We start from the raw sequence: 27,270 nt of genomic DNA on the forward strand, positions 1-27,270 counted from the left end.
AATTATTGATCTAGAGAGTCGAGAGAATTGTACTGAACTGGTTTGGTTCCAATCGGGCGGGAAAAAGTAGGTTTTTTACATAATTGCGAAGATTTAATTATGATCGATTTGATTGACAGCAATGGTTCTTGAGGCAAAGTTGTTCAGTATGAGGAGATCTATCAATTGATATGAATGTTGTATGTATGTGTGAAACACCATGTGATTACAGAGGCGTAAAACTCGTTAGTGTCATTCAGTGGCCGATGTCTTTCAAAATTCTCATAGACCTCTAGGACCATTAGCCGAAACCTAGTTTCGTTCCGATCGGCCTCTGTTAACCTTGTCTAATAGGTGCTCAAACTTCACTGGCTGATGGCGGTCATGTTTTTCGAGATATGTCCTCATAGACAAGCATGGCTCCTTAGACCAAGACACTGCATGCCAAATTTCAAGTCAATCGGACTAAAGGTTGCATAGTTATAGCTGTTTTGATGTTTGTTTGTTTTTTCATGTTATAGTGGCACCAAGTGTCCAGTCACATTGATTTTTGTACTGTGACCACAGACTGAGCCCCCACACGTGTGTCCCAAGTTTGGTGCAAATATCTCAATCCGTTCAAGAGTTATAGCCATTTTAGTAAAGTGGCCCCGCCCATTTCAAAAGTTTTGGTGCCCTTTAGCGACCGTGAATCAAAATTTCAAGTTTGCTTTTGATAACTTTTAATATTCAGTCTCCAGAGAACATTTCTGCACTGGTTTGGTTCCAATCTGTCTAGTTTGCAAGGTTTTGGACAAAATTCAATTTTTTCCAGGCGCAAATGAAATCCGAGATATACGTTTTGTTTGTCTTGAGCCAAGGTTATAAGTGCCGCTATAAGGCACTTGAGTCTGGGACAAATGTTCTAGCAGTTATGAGCAGTTTCATGCTTTTGATCGCTGTAACGCCACCATTGGCCAGTTGGGGTCATACCCTGTCAGTCTCTCCCCAAATTGAGACCTATAATATGGCCACGTTTTAAGTCTCTAGTCCTTACGGTTTGAGACAGGATGTTTGAGGTGGCTCTTCCACGTAAAGCTTTTACATCCTTGTTATTGCTCAAATGACGTCTGTCTTTGTAAGGTGTTATAATGCTAAAGAAAGTTTGCAAGCTGGATTTTGACAGTAGTGTTTTATGTGGTTAAAAGAATAGAGTTTCAGATCTATGCCTTAGTTTGAGGATTAATGCGATCACACACCTACAGTACACACATTGAGAGATTTGAACATTGCCACACTGTAGGCAAATTATCATAAAGTCATTCACTTAAAGGGGTGGTTGATTTATGATTTTACTTTTTTAACTTTAGTGTGTAATGTTGCTGTTTGAGCATAAACAACATCTGCAAAGTTGCTCAATGTTCAATTCAAAGGGAGGTATTTTCTTTTAAAGAAGTCGCTTTTTAAGGACTACAACAAACGGCTGAAGTCCTTAATCACATAATCCCTTTGAGGAATCATTTGTTACAGAAGGGTCTGATTTGGGCTAAAATTCATAAGGCAGTACTGACACCGTTGTTCACAATACACCGGAGCAGATGCAACTGTAATTTTCCGGACAACGCGCGCTAGGCGGTTAGCGAATCACGACACACTGGGCCAGGTAACCAATCTGAGCCCATTGTGTATTTCTGAGGGAGGGGCTTCATAGAGCCAGGAACTCAACAGAGCATTTTAGGAGAAGGGAAACTGTGGTGTAGAATAAAGGTAAAATATGTGAAAAATAATGTGTTTTTAAGAAAACACAAAGCATGTTACAGTGCACCCCATAAACACAATCAAGCCTTCGAAAAAAGCTGATCAACCTCTCCTTTAATGTTATGCTTACATTGATGCACAGAGGCATTCGGGCGTGGTTTTGTTTTGCTCAAGAAGAGTCACAAGTTTGTCAAATGGCCTTTTCCCAAGCAAAGAGTTCAGTGCAGCATTCTGCTGATAAAGGGCCAAGCAGTGCATGGTTTTGTGAGATAGTAGTGCAGTCGGGTTTTTCTCATGAATTTACCCAGAAGATGTCAGTGTGTGACATTTCAACTTCCATTTCTTGTTTCAGTGACTTTTGTAAGATTTTCACATCCTGAGCAGCCATATGCTAAAGGGACAGTTCAATTAAAATTGTCATCATTTACTCATAAGAAGATATTTTGAAGAATGTGGGTAGTCAAAGTGTTGACGGTAGTCATTGACTTCCATAGCATTTTTTTTTTTTTTTTTTTTTCCCATTCTATGGAAGTTAGTGATTACTGTCAACTGCTTGATCTCCCACATCCTTCAAAATATTTACTTTTGCACTCAACAGACAGAAGAAAGACATACAGGTTTGGAACAACTTCATGGTCATTTTTGGGTGAACTATCCCTTTAAGGCATGTTAACAAGTCAGATTACTTGCTGATTACTTACATGATTACTTGATGTATCACATTTTTTATTTTTTTTTAATCTTGATTTTGTTTTTGGGCTCTACTAGAATATGTTTTCATGCTTGCATACTCAAAAAATTCTCATATTTGACATCTCCTCTCTTCCCAGTCTGTCAGTAACGCTCTGTTTAGTTCCTGTCTCTGTGAAGCCCCTTCTTCTGAAAAACACAATGTGCTCTGATTGGTTGGCTAGAGCAGTGTGGCAGTGTGTTGTGATTGGTCAAGTGCTTCAAGCGTGTTTGGGAAATGTCCCGCCCCTTACCATAACCGACTGTTTCAACACACTACTAACTCAACCAGGCCCTGCTTCCTTTTTTCATATGCCTTGGGCGGGAATTATTTAAATGAGGAATATTGTGACGTGTTCATTCCCAGAAGAAAACATTCTCATTCTGAAAACATTTTGGGAAGTTTATTTTTCAAATTTCTGAAACAAGTAGTAACAAGTCCAACTAAAACATTTTACACAATGTGTAAATAACGTGTTTGTGCTGACGTTTTAAGAACGACCTGATAACTTTGAATGAACAGTGTTACTGTGATAGTGTTTTTTCATAAGTTCATAAATGAACCTTGCCAGAAAGTAAGCTAGGGTTGGATTATTGATCGAAAAGTAATCAAAACCAAAATTCAGAACCTCTAATCGACATAATTTTCCCATGTCAGTTATTTTGTTTTTTTTAATCCTGTTAATAGTTTTCCCTTAAAAACACACTACCGCATGTGTAGTCACACCGTCCAGTCAGTGGCATGGAAGCAACACTGAGGCGAACTCAAACGCAGTCACACACACAGACAGACAGTGCGTGAGCCCTGAAGTAAGGCTTGCGCCCGCACAAAAGTTTGTCAATTGTATGTTTAAAGGCTTGCCAGTTTGAACATTCAAGTGATTTTACACCATTCAAGAACAACATGGAAAACATCTCACTTCAGTGCTCGTGAGTTGTTTTCTGTGACGCAGAGAGCCAAGCCGCGTCGCGTCTCTGACAGTGTGCGTTCCCTGAAGCTTTACTTGCATCTTCACTGAACTTTGTGTTTCAAGGTTTGCCAGTTTGGACATTCAAGCAATTTTAGACCATCGGATGTGTATTATTATACTGAGCTACCTGCGCTGATACGTCGAGGCACACGGACACTCATACAGGCAGTAGCTACACATCACGTGAAGAGCGCAGAAACTCGTCAATGCTGTCTTGTGATTTATCACTAAAGTAGCTTAGAAACTCAAAAGTTATAGCATATATTTTTCTACTTTTAAAGTAACTACTTAAAACCCAGTGCTTCACAATTAATGGAGAGACGGTGTGACTAATTCACTCACGCAATCGCTCTCTCATTAATGCATTCGAATAAATGTACTGGTACTGTGCTAAATTATCTGTATCTAAATTATTTTAGAGATGCACTGTTCGATCGGCCAGGTATCGGAATTGGCCGATTTTCCACATGAACGCCCCGAACCGATAACCGGATTTTGTTGCCAACAGCAGCTGTGTGTTCTCGCTCTCTTCTCTCCAACAGCGAAGAGACACACACCCGCCTCCTCTCAGTTGCTCGTCTCATTCACCCTGGTTAAATAGTGCTTGTGTTGTGCATATTTTTAGTCATTGCGCAGGTTTCTCGCTCGCACCAAGACCGCACACACCACTGATCTATATTAGTGGAGCGCACAATAGTGCTGCAACGACGCGTCGACGTAATCGATTACATCGACTACGAAAATACATCGACGTGCGTGAAATGCGTCGACGCGTCACATTGTTTACATTCATCTCGCGTAATGGCGGCTTCTGCTCCTGGGAATGGAGAAAGTTCTGTTCTATCACAAAAACCTAGACCACGATTATCAAAAGTATGGGAATACTTAAAACAGAGGCCAAATAAAATGGTCCTTGTTCCCTTTGCAAAACCGAGATGGTGTACCGCGGCAGCACAACTGTGATGCACGAGCACTAGGGGTGTGACGCGAGATTAAAATGTGATGAGATTTCTCGTCGAGGCAAAAAGTAGTCTCGTGATATTGCCATGACAGTGTTAGGATGATTAGGAAAGAATATGCCAACGCTACGTTTACATTACGCCTCCACTGTCGTTTTGCTTTGTATTTAAATAAAAAGCATGTAATTCAGTTGGATAACTGTCGCCGCCGCTCCACATTCACAGAGTATGCGCCATCGTGAAAGTGAAAGTAAACGCGTGGGCGCATTCAAACAAGATTTCTGATGAATGCAGATATGTCTCAATATTAAAGCTATCTTAGGCTGGGCAGTGTAGTTGTAACAATCTCTTAGCTCTGTATTAAAGAAAAAAAATGGTCTTATTTGCACTTTGAATATTGAGAGAGTGCGATTTATGGTTGCATTTATTGTAAAGTGTTACCATTTTTATTTACTGTTTTTATTTCTATGATCAGTTTGTGGAAAGGAGTTCAGTTAGGAGGTCAAAAGTTGTAGAAGCTCATAAATCACCTGAGAAGTCAGTCAGTTGAAAAAAATAAAAAAAAAGTAAAAGTTGAAATATTATATTAGAAGTTGTACTTGTATTTTTTTTGTAAAGTTATCCAAATGATTCATTAGCTAATCAAAAAAAGAACACTAAATTAATAAAAAAATAAAAATAATCGTTAGATTAGTCGACTAATCGGAAAAATAATCGTTAGTTGCAGCTCTAGCGCACAAACCGCTTCTCATTCTCAAGTCACAAGTCCCAAAATGAGGGGCTTACTGCACTTAAATGGTCAAATACATAAAAAATTAGGTCAAAATGTCCGTCTTGACGAGTATTCAGTTAAACACAGTCAGTTTTGGTAAGTTAAATAGTTGAGAAAATGAACATAATGTTGTGTAACAGTATATTGGGTCAGTGCATAAGCTCTTAAAGTGACAGCAGTCCAATATTCCTGCTATTGTCTGTCATGTTAAAGGGATAGTTCACCCAAAAATGAAAATTTGATGTTTATCTGCTTACCTCCAGGGCATCCAAGGTGTAGGTGACTTTGTTTCTTCAGTAGAACGCAAATGATGATTTTTAACTCCAACCGTTGTAGTCTCAGTCGTATAATGCATGTCAATGGGAACTCCATCTATAAGAGTCAAAAAAAAAAAAAAAAAAATGCAGACAAATCCAAATTAAACCCTGTGGCTCGTGAAACCGAACAGCATTTATATAATTTTTTACCTCTAATACAGAACAATGTCCAACTGCCTTGAGTGTGCACTGGCTCAAAAACATGGTTTTATTACATCAAAACTTTATTTTATTTTGTTACTTTTCATAAAGCTTGCTTCATGCTTGCTGTCTGTAAAGCTCCACATGCAGCTTTACAAATAAAAAGGACACATACAAAGATCTTGTTCACATACCTCAGTTAGATGTGAAAAACCATAGGCACAGCTGATGGTTAAAGTCATACGTGATCCTCTCCTGGATATGTAAAATCATCTGGGGAAAAATGATCGCTGCAGACCCTCAACAACTTTAGTACAGTAATAGGTGTGTTGATATCCTGCCAAAGAGCAATCAACCATAAGTTAAGGCGAGCAGGCTCAGAAGTTGGGAATACGTGGAAAGTCAACACTCCCGAATGAGTTTGCATGAGAGAACATAATATTTTAGTTTTAAGTCGGTTTGAACAATCCGGATAAGCGCAAGTAAGTACCATTTTGATCAGCCATCGTACCTACAATGTTTGTGCACTGTGTAAACAATGAGTGACATATACGCACGAGAGATCACTTCCAGCGCTTGCGTAAACTACGTCAGAGCGCGTACACACCTCACGCACCGGATGCCGTGCGCACACTCAAGGAACTTGGACATAGTGGTGTATTAGTGGTATAAAATGATATAAATACTGTTTGGTTTCTCACACAAACCGATTGCTTCGTGTCTTAGGACATCAATGTGTCGTCACGAGCCGCAGGGTTTAATTTGGCTTTGTCTGTGCATGTTTTTTTTTTTACACTTATAGATTGTGTTACCATTGACATGCATTATACGACCGACAGATGGCAACGGTTGGAGTTAAAAAAAATCATTTGTGTTCTACTGAAGAAACAAAGTCACCTACATCTGGGATGCTCTGGGGGTAAGCAGATAAACATCAAATTTTCATTTTTGGTTGAACTATCCCTTTAATTAGAAAGCAAAAGACAGTGAAAATCACTTTCTGCTCTAGACTGAATAAGTTTTATAACTTTAATTGTAAGCGTTAATCTGTATTTAATTTTTACAATGAAGACTATCCAGTGTTATTTTACATTTGATTACTTTATTTGTGTAGAATTTCTTACCTGAATAAAAACCTACTTAACCTGAAAAACTTTTTCATATCTCTTTATTGTATTTGTGCTTTTGTCTGCAATTTGTTTATTTATTCTTAGGACTGTCACAATAATTACTTTTTGTTGTGCGATATATTATTCCAGAAATAATTGCGATAAATTATATTATTGTAATTTCAAGACCTTTTTATGCCACTGAATATAATCATAATATAACAGCTTTATAATGCAAGTAGGCCTACACACTTTCAAAAGACAACAACCATTTAATTCTTTAGATCATGGAAATGAAGGATCAAAAAATTTAATATTCTTAAAAAAAAAAAACAAAAAAAAAACTGGTAAATGTTTTCTAAAAAAGTGCAAAGTAACAAGTAAAAAATAAAACAAAAAAACTCCAAATGCACAAAAGGCACTATGGAGATTTTCCATTTACAGATTTTTATTCTATTGCTGAAAACACAAAGGCAAAGATGCCTCAAGGCCATATCTACTGCTAAAATGATTTTTCTAGAGGCGTGATTTTTTTTCTTAAGCGCCACATGATTATGATACAGCACATGAGATGCTGCAATAGATACGAGCACAACGGTCAAACATGTCTGTTTACATAGAAATACAATTGAAAAACTGCAGTCTCAACTGCTGCGAAATGGCCTTAACGCTAGCTGTCAGTGTGCAATATTTTGTCTGTGACATTTATATTTGCACCGGAACAGTGGATTGTGGCTTTGGAATCGAGAACATTTGGACTTGTTCCTCCAAACTGTGTTGAGCATTTGGACTTGTTCCTCCAAACTGTCTGTAATTGTCAGCAAAAAACTTTATCGCCTCAAATAACGCCTTTTTTCACTTGTCAATGACTGCTCTGTGAAGGAACTGCAGATAACTGCATGATCGGCAAAATGTTGGTGACATTCATTATCACGTAAACATAATGGGCGATATATTGTGTCACTAAAAATTATTGAGGTCATGTACATATATTGCGCAATAAGTCGATATATTCATTATTGCGACAGGCTTATTTATTCTTATTCAATTACTGACTTGTACTCTTTTTTTTTTTTTTTTTTGTATGAAAATAAAACTTTGCATTGAAGAAAAGTAGATTTTTGTTTGTATATGCTGTCAATTATAGGTCTTAAAAAGAAAATCGGAATTGGCAACAAGCAGTTTCGGCAGATCACATTAACAAAAATATCGGAATCGGCCAAGAAAATTGCAATCGGTGCATGTCTAACTCTTTCATCCCAACTTTAATAGTCGAGCATATTTACAGTACAAACCTTGTCAGTGAACTGTGAGGGGGAAAAAAATAAAACAAAAACATTTATCAAGCAGGTACATTACATGCTTCGACTCACACATGAGAATTTGACAAGCTACACACTTTGTACCACTAACCTACCAACACCCTTTTTTCTATTTGCCCTCCGTTTGCCACACAGACCATCATTGTTTTAGAGGTTGTGTGGGGATCGTGGCCTCCCTGCCTTGCAGCATGTGGAGCTCATTAGAAGCACCTTGAATGCGCCTCTGTGTTTTTAACATGGGAAGCGTGCAGAACAGAATAGAAGGCTTGATGTGATGGGGTTAGGTGCACAATTTGGGGATGGGATTGATGTTAAAGTTGGGTTATTTAGGAGATTTAGTTGGGTTATATTAGTTTAAACATCTAAAAATGTGTGGAGAAGATATGTATGTCTGGTACACTTCATTAATGGACTTCTTTTATTTTCAAATGAGAATTCTGTGATGAAAATCAAATTGTTTATATGTCTGTGTGCTGCATGAAACAAACCATGTTCAAATTCATCAGTCAACACCATTGCTGAGTATATTTCTTTAAAACTGCAGAGTACCAAAGCCTCAAAAACTCAGTTTGAAACCACTCGTTTCCTACCATCATAGACATGTGACCAATCATGTCAGTGTGCTGGGTGGGGCTTTTCCGCAGTTAGCACAGGAACACTTTTAGGAAGGTACAGGAAAAATTGGGTATATAGCAATATAGCGGGTGAATTATGTATATATTACGATTTTATGATGAACTTTCTCCACAGACTCTCTATGATTTTCAAAGTGTTTCTAAGGATGCTGATTTTTAGAAAGCAGATGGTGAATGGGAACATGGTTTGTGTAACATTAGCAACACATTATCAGCTGTTTGATTACGAAGTCAAGCCAAAGGGTAATCCTATCAATTACCGTTATGTGTCTGACGCTGTAGAGAGTGATACATAAAACGCATTAACATTCTGATACAACTTGACCCTGTGTAATTAGCTCTTCCTCTTTCTTCTGAATCAGTTTCTGGTTCAAACATATATGGCTGAATCAGCCCAATATTTCCACTTGCCATTGTTTGGCGTCTACTAAAGTTGACCGAGTGGATAAGGTAGACCGAGCTGGTGTGACTGAGTGGGGGCGGGGCTAATTTGCAAATTCATGTTCGCAAATTCAAATTCGTGTTTGCTTGTTAATGTCAAATGAGTTAATTATTTCTCACTTAGAATCACATGTTTCAGAGAAGGCTCTTTAATGCTCAGCATGCTGGGACACACAACGACTTTGCTCTGACTGCTGAAGGTTGTCTGTGTCTGAACGCAGAGCCAAGGTGAAATAGGGTAAACAGCGGAGCTGTGAGCTCAAGCCTATCAAGATTATTGGATTCCATTTTCAGTCAGGTCATAGCTATTTTTATGCTTTCTCTCATATGTATTTACTTAAACTTTACTGTTAAACTGCAGATAAATTAATTTAAATGCGTGTGATAATGTAGTATTGATAATGTAGCATAAACATTCTGATTTATTGCTTTTTGCTTGCTTATTTACATGCTCTTCACATTATTTACAAGCCTAAAATATTAAAATGCAAATTAGTCCTCGCCTGCACTCAATCACACCAGCTCGGACTACCTGGTCCACTCAGTCAACTCTACATGTTTAAAATACTCTGTCATTGTTTGTCATACAGATAAGAGTAATACATAATTCGAAACTGTCTATATTTATAGAAAGGGTCTATTTTTATTTGTGTAAACTCATAATAACAAGAAAACGTCTCGGTCTCCCTGAACTGGAGCGTGTCTCAAAAATGAACCGAAACTCAGCGTACAGGCTACTTGCCTCACAGACGTGAGAAATATATCTATAGAAATAATTAAATATCTACTTTTAATTAAAAGAACCATTTCAAATTCATAATAAATACTCTATGCTGATGTAGTTTGTATGAAAGGTGCATTTCTCTCTATAGGCGTGTTCACTATACTGCGGAGATGACGAGTCAGCATCGTCAACTTCGTCTTTGCAGCTGACACTGACTCAGAAAGCTGACTTTTTTTTTAAATGTATCCTTGCTACTTGCCATTTATAATCATTATTTTGCTGGTGCTTTGTGTCAAGCTTTATGTGTGCGCTTGAGCGCGGAATAGGCTATATTATGCCTATACATGACAAATGGTTTAGTATTCTCCTCAGTATACAGTAGGTATGGAAAGTATTCTATGGACCCCCTTAAATTTCTCACTCTTTGTTATATTGCAGCCATTTGCTAAAATCATTTAAGTTAATTTTTTCCTCATTAATGTACACACAACACCCCATATTGACAGAAAAACACAGAATTGTTGACATTTTTGCAGATTTATTAAAAAAGAAAAACTGAAATATCACATGGTCCGTAGTATTCAGACCCTTTGCTGTGACACTCATATATTTAACTCAGGTGCTGTCCATTTCTTCTGATCATCCTTGGGATGGTTCTACACCTTCATTTGAGTCAAGCTGTGTTTGATTATACTGATTTGACTTGATTAGGAAAGCCACACACCTGTCTATATAAGACATTACAGCTCACAGTGCATGTCAGAGCAAATGAGAATCATGAGGTCAAATGAACTGCCTGAAGAGCTCAGAGACAGAATTGTGGCAAGGCACAGATCTGACCAAGGTTACAAAAAAATGTCTGCTGCACTTAAGGTTCCTAAGAACACAGTGGCCTCCATAATCCTTAAATGGAAGACGTTTGAGGCGACCAGAACCCTTCCTACAGCTGGCCGTCCGGCCAAACTGAGCTATCAGGGGAGAAGAGCCTTGGTGAGAGAGGTAAAGAAGAACCCAAAGATCACTGTGGCTGAGCTCCAGAGATGCAGTCGGGAGATGGGAGAAAGTTGTAGAAAGTCAACCATCACTGCAGCCCTCCACCAGTCGGGGCTTTATGGCAGAGTGGCCCGACGGAAGCCTCTCCTCAGTGCAAGACACATGAAAGCCCACATGGAGTTTGCTAAAAAACACCTGAAGGACTCCAAGATGGTGAGAAATAAGATTCTCTGGTCTGATGAGACTAAGATAGAACTTTTTGGCCTTAATTCTAAGCGGTATGTGTGGAGAAAACCAGGCACTGCTCATCACCTGTCTAATACAGTCCCAACATCATTCTGTGGGGGTGTTTTACAGCTGCAGGGACAGGACGACTGGTTGCAATCGAGGGAAAGATGATTGCGACCAAGTACAGGGGTATCCTGGACGAAAACCTTCTCCAGAGTGCTCAGGACCTCAGACTGGGCCGAAGGTTTAACTTCCAACAAGACAATGACCCTAAGCACACAGCTAAAATAACGAAGGAGTGGCTTCACAACAACTCCGTGACTGTTCTTGAATGGCCCAGCCAGAGCCCTGACTTAAACCCAATTGAGCAACTCTGGAGAGACCTAAAAATGGCTGTCCACCAACGTTTACCATCCAACCTGACAGAACTGGAGAGGATCTGCAAGGAGAAATGGCAGAGGATCCCCAAATCCAGGTGTGAAAAACTTGTTGCATCTTTCCCAAAAAGACTCATGGCTGTATTAGATCAAAAGGGTGCTTCTACTAAATACTGAGCAAAGGGTCTGAATACTTAGGACCATGTGATATTTCAGTGTTTCTTTTTTAATAAATCTGCAAAAATGTCAACAATTCTGTGTTTTTGTGTCAATATGGGGTGTTGTGTGTACATTGAGGAACAAAAATGAACTTAAATGATTTTAGCAAATGGTTGCAATATAACAAAGAGTGAAAAATGTAAGGGGGTCTGAATACTTTCTGTACCCACTGTATATTAAATTAATATAAGCATGAAATTAGTTGACTAATGGCTTAAAATGGCTTATTGTCGACTAGAGAACTCTTCAGTCGGGGGCAACCCTACGAGGAGTTTTGGGGTTGGTCACATGAGCACCTTGCACATGACCCCTGTAGCAAGATGATGTAACTTGGACACCTCACCTCTCCAAGATACCCTGAAGGACCTACCTGAGAAGTAAGACTGGAACCACTGGAGTGCGGTTCCCGAGATGCCCTTCAACATGAGGGTTGACAGGAGGATCTGGTGGTTAACGGTGTCAAAAGCAGCAGACAGATCCAGCAAGATGAGTACTGATGATTTCGAAGTTGCTCGTGCCTGTCTCAGGGCTTCAGTGACTGAGAGCAAGGCAGTCTCGGTTGAGTGGCCACTCTTGAAGCCAGACTGGTGGTTGTCGAGGAGGTTGTTCTGTGTGAGATAAGTAGACAGTTGGTTTAACACCACTCTCTCAAGTGTCTTTGCAATGAAAGGAAGAAGGGATACTGGTCTGTAGTTTTCTAAAAAATGCTGGATTCACATTGGGTTTCTTAAGCAGTGGGGTATTCCTAGCCTGCTTAAAAGCTGTGGGAAATGTTCCAGTGTGAAGGGAAGAATTGATAATGTGAGTGAGTGCAGGTAAAATTGAGGAGGAGATGGCCTGAAGAAGATGAGTGGGGATAGGGACTAGCAGACAGGTAGTAGGGTGATTGGAAAGGATTTTGAAACATCTGCCTCAGAGAGCATGGAGAAGGAGGGGAGAATGTGTGTGTTTTCCGTTGAGATGTTATTGTCAGTGTGTGGAGAATTGGCCGCTGATGGTTGTTATTTTATGTGTGAATAATGTGGTCATCAGCTGTAAGAGCAGATGTGGGAGGGAGGGGAGAAGGGCCAAGAAGAGAAGAGAAGGTTTTGAAAAATGTGTGAGAGTCAGTAGAATTGTTAATTTTATTGTGATAGTATGTGGTTTTAGCATTGGAGACATTAGTAGCGAAAGAAGAAAGGAGTGACTTATATAAGCTAAGGTCAGAAGGATCTTTAGATTTGAGTCACTTCCTCTCTGCAGCCCTGAGTCTCGACCGATGCTCACGGAGAGCAGGGGCTGGTCTGGATGAAAGGGGGCAGAAGTCATCTAAGCAAGATGTTAGAGTGGTGCAAAGAGTGTCAGTAGTAGGGATGCCACTATTCTCAATATAATATTGAACCGTTCGGTACGACATCCACGGTTCAATACGCGTTTGTGAATTGCATTTTTTTTACGTTTAAATAATTTATGTGCATTTTATTTCTCTCTGAATTGACTGTTTGTGTGTACCTGTAAGTCTACGAGCTGAGATGAGGAAACTCCTCCGTGAGAAAATGTTCAATCACTATGCTCTAAAGTTAGGGGGCGCTGAACCATCATTCCACACATTAACATGGCGAGTGGCGGTGAAGTGAGGCTACAGTATGAGTAATCGCGGCGTCTTTCAAATCCGTGGTGTAGAGACATTTCGGTTTTGCCGTTGAGTATAATGCAGAGGAAGAAAAAACGATAAACAAAAAATGACTGTTGCAAGCATTGTTTTACACGTGTAGCCTACTCAAATGGAAACACTTCCAACATGACTTATGTTTACTGAAGTACAAGTATGTCAATTTATGTTTACTAACTTCACATGTATGTTTATTTTCAAAATAATTTATGAAGAATTTATGTGTTCCCCAGTTTGTACATGGGCTACCAGCAGCTGTGAGGTGTCAGTGTTAATTTTAAAATAAAAAAATATTTTGTATTATACAATACACTAGGAACTACTAGGACTTTTCTTTCAAGTAAAATAAAGGAGTATTGCAATAAATCATTTTTATTTTTTCTTAACTTCTTACTGTTCCTATTGCCTAAGCATAGATTAACAAAAAAACACTCTTATGTGTCAAGCCATCAGAACCGAACCGAACCGAAAACCGTGGTTAAAAAACCGAGGTATGTATTGAACCGTGGGCTAACTGTATTGTTGCATTCCTAGTCAGTAGCATTGTTAGTGTCCAGTGATGAGAACTGGTTAGGGGGAGGAAGTGTGCATGAGACCAAAGAGGATAGGTGGGATGGTCAGAGGGAGCGTAGGTTTCGCCGAAAAGTAACATGTGGTGGAGTGTGTGTTGAGTTAGGTGTCAGGTTGAGATTAAAAGTGATGAGAAAGTGGTGTGTAGTGGTGTAACCAGTGTATTGTCGGTGGAGCCACAGCGTGTGTAGATGAGGTCCAATTGGTTACCTGATTTGTGGGTAGCTGAGGTGGCCACTCGCTTGAGATCAAATGAGGCAAGCAGAGTGTGGAAGTCAGCAGCCTGAGGTTTGTCTAGATGGATGTTGAAATCTCCAAGTACTAGCAGAGGAGTACCATCATCAGGGAAGGATGAGAGTAACACATCTAACTCCTCCAAGAAGTTACCTAGCTGACCTGGGGGACGATAAACAACTACAACATGGATTTTAGTAGGGTAGGTGATGGTAATTGCATGCGATTCAAATGAGCCATTGTCACAGAGAGATGGTAAAGGATTGAACTTCCATTCACTGGACATAAGCAAACCAGTACCACCACCCCTCCCAATGTGGCGTGAGGTGTGAGAGAAAGTGAAATTAGAGGAGAGGGCTGCTGGTGTAGCAGTGTCCTCTGGTTTGATCCATGTCTCAGTCAGAGCCATGAGATGGAGATCTAAATAAGTAGCAATAGCTGTAATGAAATCTGCTTTGTTTACAGCAGATTGGCAATTCCAGAGCCCAATAGAAATAGAAAGTAATGTACTAGATGACATGGGTAATATACGCAGGTTGTTATAATTGCCTCCAACGTGTAGCACGTGATTTACGAGTGTTAGTAATAGTGGGAATTTGGAAGCATATATCTAAAACTGGTCAAACGACAGACAGACAAGAACACACTGTATAAAGAGGAAGGAAAGAAGGAAAAAGAAAAGAGCAATACTCAAGTGCCATGTTGGTGTCCTTGCTCGGTCGAGTCGCACAGGAAGAGTTGCTGGTACTTACACTCTTCGGTCTTCACACTATGAGGGCTTCACACAAGGGCGTCCGCTGCCACGGTAGACTATACAGTTTTACCAACTTGTTACAATGTTAGTTAGTTCAGCAGGCCACGTCTTACTGACTCGGAGCGAAACGCAAACAAAGATGCGTAAACAAACTTCCTAGCAACGACATTGCACTAAAATCAAACTAGAAACAACACAAAAACACTTACAGTACGCAGATCCTCTTGATCATTGCACGGTGAGAAAAGTTCAGTCCCAGAACAGCAGCATCAACATGATCTTATGTTTATTGATATACTGTTAAGCCGAGTTCAGACTGCACGATTTTAGCCCCGATTTTGGCTCGCCGACAGGTTTTGAGAAATCGCAGACAAATGCCCAAAATCACAGGCAAATCGGTGCTCGTTCACGCGAGTGACAATCACACAGTGTGAATGAGCAAAGATGCGATCTGAGAGAATCGCCGACGAGTCGCCGACACCTGTGAGATATTTGGCATTCTAAATATCTGGACCTGTCGGCGATTCAAAATCCAGCTGTGTGAAAAGTGTTCTGACTGAAAACTACATCAGCGATGACCGGCAGCCAATGAGAGAGCAGGATACAGAGCAGCGGGGAGTTCAGGGAGGAGTTATAGACCACAATATCAGCAAGCATGGCTTCGTACACATAAACACTACAATTATATCAAACAGAACCAGAGCACAAACATTTGCTTGAGCATGCGCAACAGAAAAGTGATGTATTTAGCTCCAACTGTCATTGCAGAACACACAATCCTTGTTCCTCGCGTCTCCCCAACCATTTCCTCTTCCATATTCTTATTTTCTTTGTTATTTTCGCTGCAAACCAGCGCACAGGCAATTTGTATTTCAAGCTTCTTGCGGGCTACTATTTTTAATAATAATCCCACCGTGTGTCTCAATCAGCTCCCTAGTTCAGTAGTCAGGGCACTGATTCACGACCTAGGGAACTAGGGAGCTGATTGAGACGCAGGACCAGTCTCACACGAGAACTCCGGTCCTGCACATGTGATATTGCGTTGTTTCCTTGTCACATCTCGCGTGTGTTTGGTTGTGAAACGTAGTTTGCATGCCAGACAGAGTTGTCGGCGATTCTTCCTATTGTAAAGTCATGCAGTGTGAAACGTTCTGTCGCCGATCCATCGTGCAGTGCGAACACAGCAGCGACTGAATGTTGGCCAAGATAGCCATGCAGTGTGAAAAGAACAGTGACCCGACTGCTTTGAAAATCGTGCAGTCTGAACTCTGCATTAGTGAGTTTGCAAATGGTGGTTCAGTTAACTGGGTGAAAAGAATCCTCTTGTCATCGCCCAGTTAAATGTTGAATTCATGAATTGCAAATTGATTGAAAACAAACACATACTATCAATTAACAACCTCGGATAGTTACAGTACATCTGTCTTCAATGCTTTAGGCCTATACGTTTTTGTCAAAAAATTAATTTACCTATGGAGAAAATGAAATGCTTTTGTATATCAAGTGTACAGTGTGATTTCTGGTGTTTGAGATCTGGCAACAGCACACTTTTCTGCTTGGGCGAGTGATTTGCAGCAGCTTTCCCTGCATATGAAATCCCCCTATACCAACGAACCAATGAGAACGCGGGACAGTGGTGACAATGCACAACAACAGAGCGAAGGCGGCAGTGCTGTTGTGAACCCAAAAACCTCCATAACTATTGAAGAAAATTACATTTGTCTTTCTTACACCACAAATGAGAAGGGATTTTATAGTAATTTAGTGTTCATACTAATTAGCGAAATTACTTTCGGTACGCAGAGCATTTGGAGCTTATATTCTAAGTACTGAGAAAATACTCGCATGCACAATCTCAGTTCCCCTGACTGCCACATCAGACACAGGCCATTTAGCATTTAACGGATGAGTATGTGTTGGGTATAATTTAAACCAGCAGGCCTGAAAAGAAAGATCTAATTGGTTTACAATGGGCCTGTAGAAATATCTTAAAGGGACAGTTCACCCGACAGTTCTGCCATTTACTCACCCTCATGTTTTTTCTGTGGAACACAAAATGTAAATTTTTAAAGAATTTATATATTTTTTATAAAACTAGATCAACAAAAATCACCTTTTCTAGTTAAAGGCTTACAAACACACACACATAAACACACTTTGCGTACTTTGTGAATGTTTTATGTTTTTTTGTTTTTTTTTTTTTGCCTTCAACTTAACACCTAAAACTATCTAAAACCATTGTTGTTGTTGTTGTGTTTTTTTTTTTTTAATCTTAAACCTGTCTTTATATTTCCTCTAATTTAATTTATCATTAAACTAGATTTTCAATATGTTCTCAGACCTTTGGACATCAAAGTATGTGATTAAATTATGCAGTCAGTGGTTGACATCATTAAATCTGCTTATAAACTGGGAGGATGGAGAATGAATCACAGAAAATGACCTTAGAGAAAGACTCTCACTGCAGCAACTACACATATGTCGATTCATGCTATCAGTCTAGAATCTATTGAGAGAGGCTATATAAGAAATTATGAGAAAACAGAAGTAATACAAATATTATCACGAGGGATTTGCTATTACAGAATAGTTGCCAGGGCCATACCATCCAATTGTGACCATGTATGTCAGAGAAAGCAAGAGAAAACCTATATTTATATGCTTTATTTTGCTTTTCTTTTGTTCAGAAGTGGATTTTAGCCCCAAACTTTTTGAGGTAACAACAGTGACAACTTAATATTGGATATTAGACGCACAGTACTCATGTTGACATTGTGTGTGGTGACACCACGTGAAAGCAGTACAAACAAACTCAGTTTGTTCAGAGGTGCTGATCATGTGGCAGAACTTGATATTTTTGTCCTTTTTTTCAATGAAGAAATGCATATCAGAGCCAGAAGCATTTCACTCTTACTGCAACTCTATAAGCAGCAGTGCAAATGACAAATGCTTTAGTTTCATTGAAGTGTTGTGTACTGAGATAAAGTCGGCCAAAAATGCAAACATCATGTGACATGATAGTTTAAGAGTGCTTTATTGTGCTTTAGCGATGTATTGATTGACTTTGGTGAATGCTTTTTAGCTCTGCTAATGGCCTCATAGGTAGTGTATTGTGTGAGTTAAGGTAGCTGATGCATCCTGAACACACCCTTGTTAATAGCATTATTATCATTTGATAATAACTATAAATTGTTTGTTTAGCTGGAGAGCTTTTACTCATTCTTCTGACTGGGCCTTACAGTTTATGTCCATTCAATGTATTGTTTTGAGTTCCTGAATATGAAGCAAATCTGAATTGAGGTAGCAGACATTATTCAACTGTATTTGACCAATAATAATAATAATAATAATGCATTTCATTTTTCAGTATGAATTACCCATAAACATGTTATCATACATGCAGGGTTATTTTCTTAATTTTTGTTTGTATAAAACATAACATAATATAATATAATTAGGGCTGTCAAGCGATTTTAAATTGTTTTATCTAATTAATCACAATTTAATTGCACATCAATTTTGGCTGAGAAATTACTCCCAAAAGATAATTTGAAGTCATTACTGTGTAAAGCATCAAATAGACATTTACAAAATGTAGCTTCAGAGAGAAATATTTTATTCGCTCTTTTACACAAACTTTTGGACCATGAAGTTTAGTAAATGATGACAGAATTTTTATTTTTTGGGTGAACTATACCTTTATTTTTATTTTTTTTATCAATATGGAAATAAGAAATTATTATTTTTAAAATAAAATTAGACTCTAAATAAGAAACTAAAATTGCCAGTAGGTGGCAATGATTAAGTCGTTCATTCATTAATTGGATTCATTCAGGAGTTAAATAAATGGTTCTCTTGGACCTGTTGGACTTGAAGTTGCGCTACACAGACCGATGACATGTATGACATCAAAGTAGATAAGTACCACGATATTCGCTCTCGCTATATTTTGATATATGATACACTGATCGATCTGTGTAGCTGCGCTTCAAGTTTTTTATAAATCTTTGGTTTCACTCAGGTCGTTAAAAACGTAAATTTAGAAATGAAACTGTGCATTGAACGGAGACAAACATTTTTGCTTTGTCTTTAAATTTGCATTAGCAAAATTGAACAAAATAGAAAATATTGTATCTAAAATAACACAATATTAACTTCTTATTTCCTGAACTGTGGTTTAAAATCATTATTGCATTTGCACTCAGTTGTGTAATATTGCGCTTGTTACTCATGTGATATTGCTTAACTCTTATGATCTAAATATGAGAGAAGAACTCAAACAAGGGCATTTTTGTCCCCATATCATTAATTTTAGGGGCTTTCTGATTACATTCTGTAGGCTCCATCGTGCAGCGAGTTGTTGTCCTGTGTCATATTTGTCATCAACCAACTGTATGAAATGTCAGATGAACTGCAGGTCTGGGGCGGGGCAAGTGCGTTAAACGCGTTAAAAATTTTAATGTGTTATTTTTTATCGTATCTAACTAATCGAATTAACGTGTTAAATCGACAGCCCTATATAATATAATATAATTATATAGAGGTGAAATTGATCACAAAACTCACAGTTCAGATTATATTATGGTTTTCGAGTCACAGATCGGATCATTTTTCAGATGAGCAAAAAAAAAAAAAGTAAAGAAAAAAATTATAAATAAATATTCACTATTGCGTTTTGAGATCTTTTTTGGCTCTTCTTGCATCTGAATTGTTTAAAAACGCTTGAGTGTTAATATAATATAATTATATAATATATAATTATATAATTGTTTAATATAAATATTATTGTATAATATACATATCTTTCTTATCACATATTTAAGTAATAATCATAAATTAGCTATCAATGGAATGCTTAAATGCTCAAAATTCATCCTGGTTTTTGTGATATCAACTTCAAACTTGGGACACCACTTGGTTAGAAATATGGCTTTGATTATATATTACTACCCACTACTATTACCCACCTTAGGTCTGTATTCCAAAGCATTCTGGAATTACAACCTTTTAAAGTTAACAAATTGGTGACTGTTAACTGATTAATAATTTACTCTCAAACATTAATGGGCAACCTGATTTATCTTTAACTCTGACTCCGTACATATAATACATTATTTATTCAGCGTGTCATAAGTTATATTTAATAGTCTGTGATAAGTTATTGTAAAATTATTGGGATGTCAATGTCATTTTATTACATAAAAAAAAAAAAAAGAAAGTGAAATCAAGTAGTAATATCATTGGTTAAGTGGTTAAGTCAAATGGATTTATTGTCCTTTCCCTCTTGCATGTAAGAGGAAGAAATGAAAAGCATCCGGGCTTTATAATGGTAGTGAACAAGGGTCACGACGAGTATGAGCTGTTCATCCATCCATCATAAGCATACTCCACACGACTCCGGGGGGTTAATAAAGTCCTTCTGAAGCAAAGCGATGCGTTTGTGTAAGAAAAAAAAATATCCATATATACCCTCTACAGCACAGCATTATAGCACATCTTTAGCCCTATGTTTAGTAAATTAATCTTTAAATGATAACAACCTATTAGAAAGGTCGAGAAAGTACCAAATAACAGTCCATTAAGGTGTTGGAGTCAATATCAAGCACCATTAAGAGGTGGGACGTCCTGTTCTGACACATGGTCACAGGAGCACATGGTGTGAGAAGAAGACAATATTATTTGCTTTAGTAATCTTATTTAAAATGGTATGAACTGTACATAAAAAAAAAAAAAAATGTGTGCATGAATGAAGGTGTAGAAGCATTTTGTCAGGTTTTATGAAGTTTTTTTATTTTTTTTTATTTTGCATGTTCAGAAATTCAGTTTTTCTTTTCGTTGCCCTGAGGCGGTAAGAGGTACTTTTCGAGGAGGTTTTAGACAATGCCTCTCATTGGCCACAATGTATTATAAGAAGGGAAGATGCAGGGTTCCTGGGTGTGCAGAAACACCCAAAGTGATGCGCAAAAATTAACATACACCACTATGTCACAGCTGAGAACAAGTGCTTTTTGAAGTTTCGTACGGAGTGAAATCTTGAAACATGAAGTACATTATATGGCATAGCACACTACATGATACAGACCTATGCATGTACCAAATTCAATATATCAATGTCTTTCAAGTGTTTTTCCCTTTTTACTTAATGATTTCTTTAAGTTTTTTTTTTTTTTTTTTATGTTTTATTTTGATGATAATTTTCTCTATGACTCTGTTCCATTCTCGCACAACGTTGCCCTGAGGAAAAAAAAATGTTCCCAAATGAACCAAAAAATTATGTGGAATAGTTTTTTTTTTTTTTCATGTGCCATCAACATGTGTGCAGTAGAGGGTTAACAAGTTATGAAGTAAAATATCCAGCTTCCGCCAGACCACCTTCTGTATTCAACGTACAAAGAAAGGGTCTTGAAGTACAAAAAGCTCACGCCACGTCCTACACCTTCCCTATCCCACTTACAGAAAAAGTGTAACTGACACGATTTAAAGTCTGTGATAATGGCTATTGTGCTTCTTTGGAATTGGGAAATAAGTTTGTTAATAGTCTTGTCTGCTTTAATCTCATTTGATTAGTGTCTAATACACTGTAAACCTGAATAGTTGGCAGAACTCAAATAATTTGAGTTAATCATTTACAGAAATGTAAAGTTTAAGTAAGCATAACTTTATTTTAACTTTAACTTTTAAGCAGATTTTTATTTTGTTCTCAATACATTTTTAATCGCTCTTAACTTGAAATATTTGAGTAAGATAATTCATACATTCAACTTAAAATTATCATGAAATCTCAAAGTAAATATGTTTAGTATTGACCTACTGGGAGTATTCACACTTCACTGAGTCACTAATTTTCCACTGAAGAGTGATACATGCAGTCATTATACTTAACAGATTATACTTTGCAAATTTTTGTATGCCAATTCAGTGACCTTTAGAACTTTATATCAAAGGAAAGAGGAAACAAAACTAGAGCGTGCATGTCGTCATGCGTGCATCGCTCATCTCTCTCCTATAGTCTGTTGAATGACATCAGTGGCTCTATAATCTGATTTAATCCAGAATCCCCTGCTCGATCTACATGGCCAGATTAACATGTAGAGGCCAAACACTCCCACCGTCCATCAGTGTCTGTTATATTAATCATGTCTTCAAGCTCTCCTTTACTCCCACTCCAACACAGATACACAAACACACTCTTAAGAACAGATGCATATAAAGAGTGAGGAAGTGAAATGTTCACAACAGACAGAAGAGACGCTTACGAGGACACTTTTATGCCCCCATTTTGTCCTCTGTGGGCTTTTTTTTTTTTTTTTTTTTCTGTGGTTGGAGGATAGAGATTGTGACCAGTATAGTTTCTACAGTATGTGATTTTGTGTTTCATCAGGAGAGCAGTATGGACCATTCAGCAATCAGAGGGCAAAGGCATGAGTGAAGATGACCTTAAAAGCAGCCAAAAGTAAGTACATAAACACACATAATTAGTACAGGTGTAGTTGGTGTGTCAACTTCTGCTAATATATATATATATATATATATATATATATATATATATATATATATGTGTTTATTATTATTATTATTATTATTATTATTATTATTATGAATTCATCATTTATTGATATATATTAAAAAAATATCCCCACCAGACATCACTTTTGGATATATTTGGATATATATAATATATTTGGATATGTATAATATATATATCCAAATATATCCAAAAGTGGTGTCCGGTGGGGATATTTAAAAAAAAACAAAAAAAAAAAACCTACAAGTTTGATTAAACCATCAAAATACGAGAAAAAAAAAAAAAAAAAATATATATATATATATATATATATATATATATATATTATATTGCATTTTATATATTATATTATTAGTATACATTTATTTCATGTACATTTATTTTAAGTATACTACAAATCCATCAACATACTGTTAGTGCCACAATATAATATGCAAAAGTAGGTATGAGAAAACTGAGATTATTAATTATGATATAATTTAGGAACAGAGTCTTGACTCTTGTTGTATGTTTATTATTATTATTATTATTATTAATTCGTCATTTATTGACATATATATAAAAAAATAAAAATATCCCCACCGGTCATTACTTTTGGATATATTTGTACATATATATATATATATATATATAAGAGTTTGGTTCCAAAACGCAATAACTCCATTTTGATTAATTTGAGTAAAAAGGTGTTTTCTTTACCAAGAAAGTGGCAAGATGAAAACCACTATTTTCTGTTTCAAACTTTCACATAGCATCTTTTGGTTATAAAAAAATTAACAATTCCAATTTACATTTTGATTTTAAAAAGTTTATTATAAAAACGTATTATTTTTTTTTTTCCCAAAATGCAATAAATCCATGACACTTTTTTTTTTTCAAATTGAAAATACACAGCAAAGTAAGTTGATTCATATACATGCCAGAGTCTAAACTTTGCCAATATTTATCTTATATTCAGGCATTTTACTAAAAATACATTCAGCCGTCACTCCCAAAATGAATCTTGTTAATGTTATAAATTATTTGTCATTACCGATTAAAAAGTATGTGGCGCCACCGCACAGTTAAATAAACACATGTTTCGAGTACATTGGTATTAAAAACGGCTTTTAAAAAAGCCTTTAATGTTTACAGTGGGTGGAATGGAGCGCTGTGATTGGTTGAGCAGATATATCGCGTTCTGCAGAAAAAGGAGACTGGCGTTTGTCGCGTTTTGGGAAGAAAGGGAGAAAACATGACAGAATAACATGACGGATATTGCATTTTGCACAAAATTAATAAATGACTTTTCAATACCGACCAGATACAATACTGATTTTGGTGGAAACTACATTTTTTTAAAATGGCGTTTATCGTGTTTTCGAACTCTTCATACATATATATATATATATATTATATTTAAGAATACTACAAATCCATTAACATATTTACTGACATGTCACTTGAGACTAAATACTATAATTGCATTTTATTTGGAGTATTTTTTTTTTTTTTTTTGCACACTGCACATTTTTTTGTTTTAATATCACTGTTGGTAAGAATAGTATGATCTCCGTATAATATCAGCAAGATATTTAAAGTGTACCTAAAGTATGCTTGCAATAGTTCTATTTTAGCATAATCAGTCTTTATTTGGACCTCAGGATAACTAAAGCAGTCTTAGCAGTAGGGCTGTCAAACGATTAATCGCATGCAAAATAAAAGTTTGAGTTTGCCTAATATATGTGGGTGTACTGTGTGTAATTATTATGTGTATATATAAATACAAACACATCCATGTATATACATGGATATTTACAAGTATATGTATTTATTTATATTTTATATAATTTATATTATATATAAATACATTTTTGCACATAACATATTTATATTAAATATATACATTAATTTGTGTGTATTTATATATACATATTATTTAGATACATTACTCACACATATATTATGCAAACTCAAACTTTGTATTTGTATTTGTGTATAAAAATGGTTTTATAAGTAAATAAAGTGTTTGTTTTAAGTCCATATCATTGGACATAAGCATAAACCTTAAAATAAAACGGTCACTGGCCTACAGATGTTTAATCGTTTTAGGGAACCTTCACACAGGATGTGTGGCTATGATCAGCTTTCAATGTGTGTCCGGCGCTACTAATTTTTGACACATTATTTTTTTGAGACACAAATACAGCTCTTTTTTTTTGCCACTGATTAGACTGAGGGAATGTGAAGAGATAACCCAAGCAACAGTGGCTCCTACTTAATACTAATACTTAATACTCGATTTTAATCGATTCTTATTTTTACGAACCAATATCGATTCTTAAATCACTAGTCTAGTCCCTTAGTCTAGTCTGTTTTCAGTAAATGAATGAACTTAACATTGTAGCGTACCTCCCATCCAATTAATGACAGCAAGCTTTGTGGTTTGTTACTTTTGATATGAAACAAAGTCTCAGATTTCAAATTATATCCATTTTTATTGCAAAATTAAAAAAAATAACCATTTTGGTGCTGTTTAATGTGGCGTGACAGATCGCATTAGCGCCTCAGTTCAAGCGAAGCGGCAGCAGGAAGCCCATGTGAACTGATTATCTTCTGTGCTGTAATACCAGTTAAAGCGCAAAATAAACATGAATGAACACCTGAAGGTATGTTGAAATATACAGAACAACTTACCGAAATCCGTATCCTGTTTCATGTAATTGCTCAAACAGTGTTTAAACTGTGGAAAGACGTCAATAAAACAGCCTGAGAGCAATATGCCACGTAACGTCACCTTTACCTCAGAAAAAACATATTCAGTGGCCATAACTCGTTAGTCAGCTAGAAAAATGAACTCTAGAGAGGAGCATTTTGCTAAATATATGCACAATATATCATATTGTTTTATATTTTGCCATGTACTGTTCCTGATATATATCCAAAATAATTGATATTAAATCAAATCAGAACTGAATCGAATTGCAAGCTTGTGAATCGAACCCAAACCCCCACCACACACACACACATGTTTGTTTTTGTAATTTGTCGGGACATTCCATAGGCGTAATGGTTTTTATACTGTACAAACCGTATTTTCTATCCCCCTACACTACCCCTAACCCTAAACCTAACCATCACAGGAAACTGTGCACATTTTTACTTTCTCACCAAAGCTCATCCTGTATGATTTATAAGCCTTTTGAAAAGTGGGGACATGGAGTAATGTCGTCATAAGTCACCTCTTCTTGTAATACCTATGTCATACCCATGTCATTATACACATTCGTGTCCTGATATGTCACAAAAACACACACACAACAACTGACAACTGCATTGCTAGTGAAATGAACTAGCATTTTTTTCTGAAACCATAGTAACTTTGTCACTAATCCATCTTTCGAACCAAGATTGTTCAACAATATAAAACTATTGTCAATGACAAAACACAGGTGGAGGAGTAATAACTTCTTCTAATTAATCTATTCAGCAAAACATTAATGCCTTGCCAAGTTTGGGTCTTTATTAAATGAATTTGAAAATGCAAATGTCAACATCACTTCTGGTTACGACTGTGCTCTACACATGCTATTAAATGCAGGGTTTATCATTTTAGAACTGAACAAATCTTACAATATATGTATTTTTATTAGCAGTCTCTCTCTCTTTCTCGTTCTCTTCTAGCATGGTTTTTTAGACTCCTCCCGGTTGTGCTGTTCTTCATCTGTTACTATTGCTCCCAGTTCTACTTTGAGAGGTTAGTGTACCAAATCCGTTGTTTTCATTGATTGTATAGTTGCATGCAAAAGCTTTCAAGGTGTACATATTCTCAATTTAACTACTCAAAAAATATATACATTTTTTTTTTTTCTTGTCTTTAAGCTATGGAGGCAGCGGAAAGTCCCCTGAACCCACTGTTTCACTATGTCACAACTATCGCTTGCAGAGGAAGTGGGACAGTCTTAAATTTAAGTATGTAAACTGTGTGGGAAACTGTAGTTTACTGAGCTTGAAACTACCTTACAAACATGGCTTCTTTATTCTGTGGAACATAAAATAAGATGACTTACATTTTGGGAAATGTTAAATGTTAAATGTTTTTTTTTTTTCTTTTTGGTCCATACAATGGAAGTCAATGGGTTACTTTTCAAAACAACACGAAGGAGAGTAAATGGGTGGATAATTTGGATGTTAAGTAGTATTTATCTGACACACACACAAAAAATAAATGAATCATCTAGTCCTTGGCAGATCTTCAAATTTGGAAAATAAAACCTCAGATGAATCATAACACAAGACAAAAGCTGTGGGTGACAAACTAAGGACACCCTATGATTCAGTTGCTTATATATATCTACTTTTAGCAGCAATAACTTGAAGTAATCATTTTCTGTATGACTTTATCAGTCTCTCACGTTGTTGTGGAGGAATTTTGACCCACTCTTCCTTACAATGTTGCTTCAGTTTATTGAGGTTTGTGGGCATTTGTTTACAGCATTTCAGTCAGGATTGCAACACCTTGATTCTTTTCTTTTTCAGCCATTCTGTTGTAGATTTGCTTATAATGTTCAGATCATCGTCCTGTTGCATGACCAAATTTTGGCCATGTCGGATAGATGGCCTCACATTTGACTCTACAATACTTTCTAGAATACTTTGGTATATAGAGGAGTTCATGTTCGACTCAGTGAGGTGCCCAGTTCCTGTGGCTACAAAACAAGCCCAAAATGATTACACCTCCACCAGCATGCTTGACATTTGGTATGAGTTGTTTGTGCTGATATGCTGTTTTTGGTTTACACCAAACGTGGCTCTGTGCATTATGGCCAAACACCTCCACTTGAGTCTTGTTCTTAGAAATCTTGTGGTTTGTTCAGATGCAGCTTTGCAAACCTTTTTTTTTT

The 27,270-nt window shown here is 36.9% G+C and overlaps 1 protein-coding gene across 9 annotated transcripts in view; it reads left to right on the plus strand.

Moving 5' to 3' along the window:
- The window catches only part of st3gal4 (ST3 beta-galactoside alpha-2,3-sialyltransferase 4), a 66,317-nt gene that overhangs the window by 7,389 nt on the left and 31,658 nt on the right, over positions 1-27,270 (plus strand). For 8 of the 9 annotated variants that reach the window (XM_067389599.1, XM_067389604.1, XM_067389605.1 and 5 more), the window contains exons 2-4: positions 22,244-22,315; positions 26,051-26,123; positions 26,249-26,338. In XM_067389599.1, coding sequence (XP_067245700.1) covers positions 22,294-22,315; positions 26,051-26,123; positions 26,249-26,338 — 185 coding nt within the window. In that variant the 5' untranslated portion in view covers positions 22,244-22,293. Of the gene's footprint in view, positions 1-6,504; positions 6,525-22,243; positions 22,316-26,050; positions 26,124-26,248; positions 26,339-27,270 lie in introns of those variants that run through there. The other variant, XM_067389600.1, reaches the window with a different exon arrangement.

Source organism: Chanodichthys erythropterus, chromosome 7 (assembly GCF_024489055.1).
Source record: "Chanodichthys erythropterus isolate Z2021 chromosome 7, ASM2448905v1, whole genome shotgun sequence".
NCBI lineage: Eukaryota > Metazoa > Chordata > Actinopteri > Cypriniformes > Xenocyprididae > Chanodichthys > Chanodichthys erythropterus.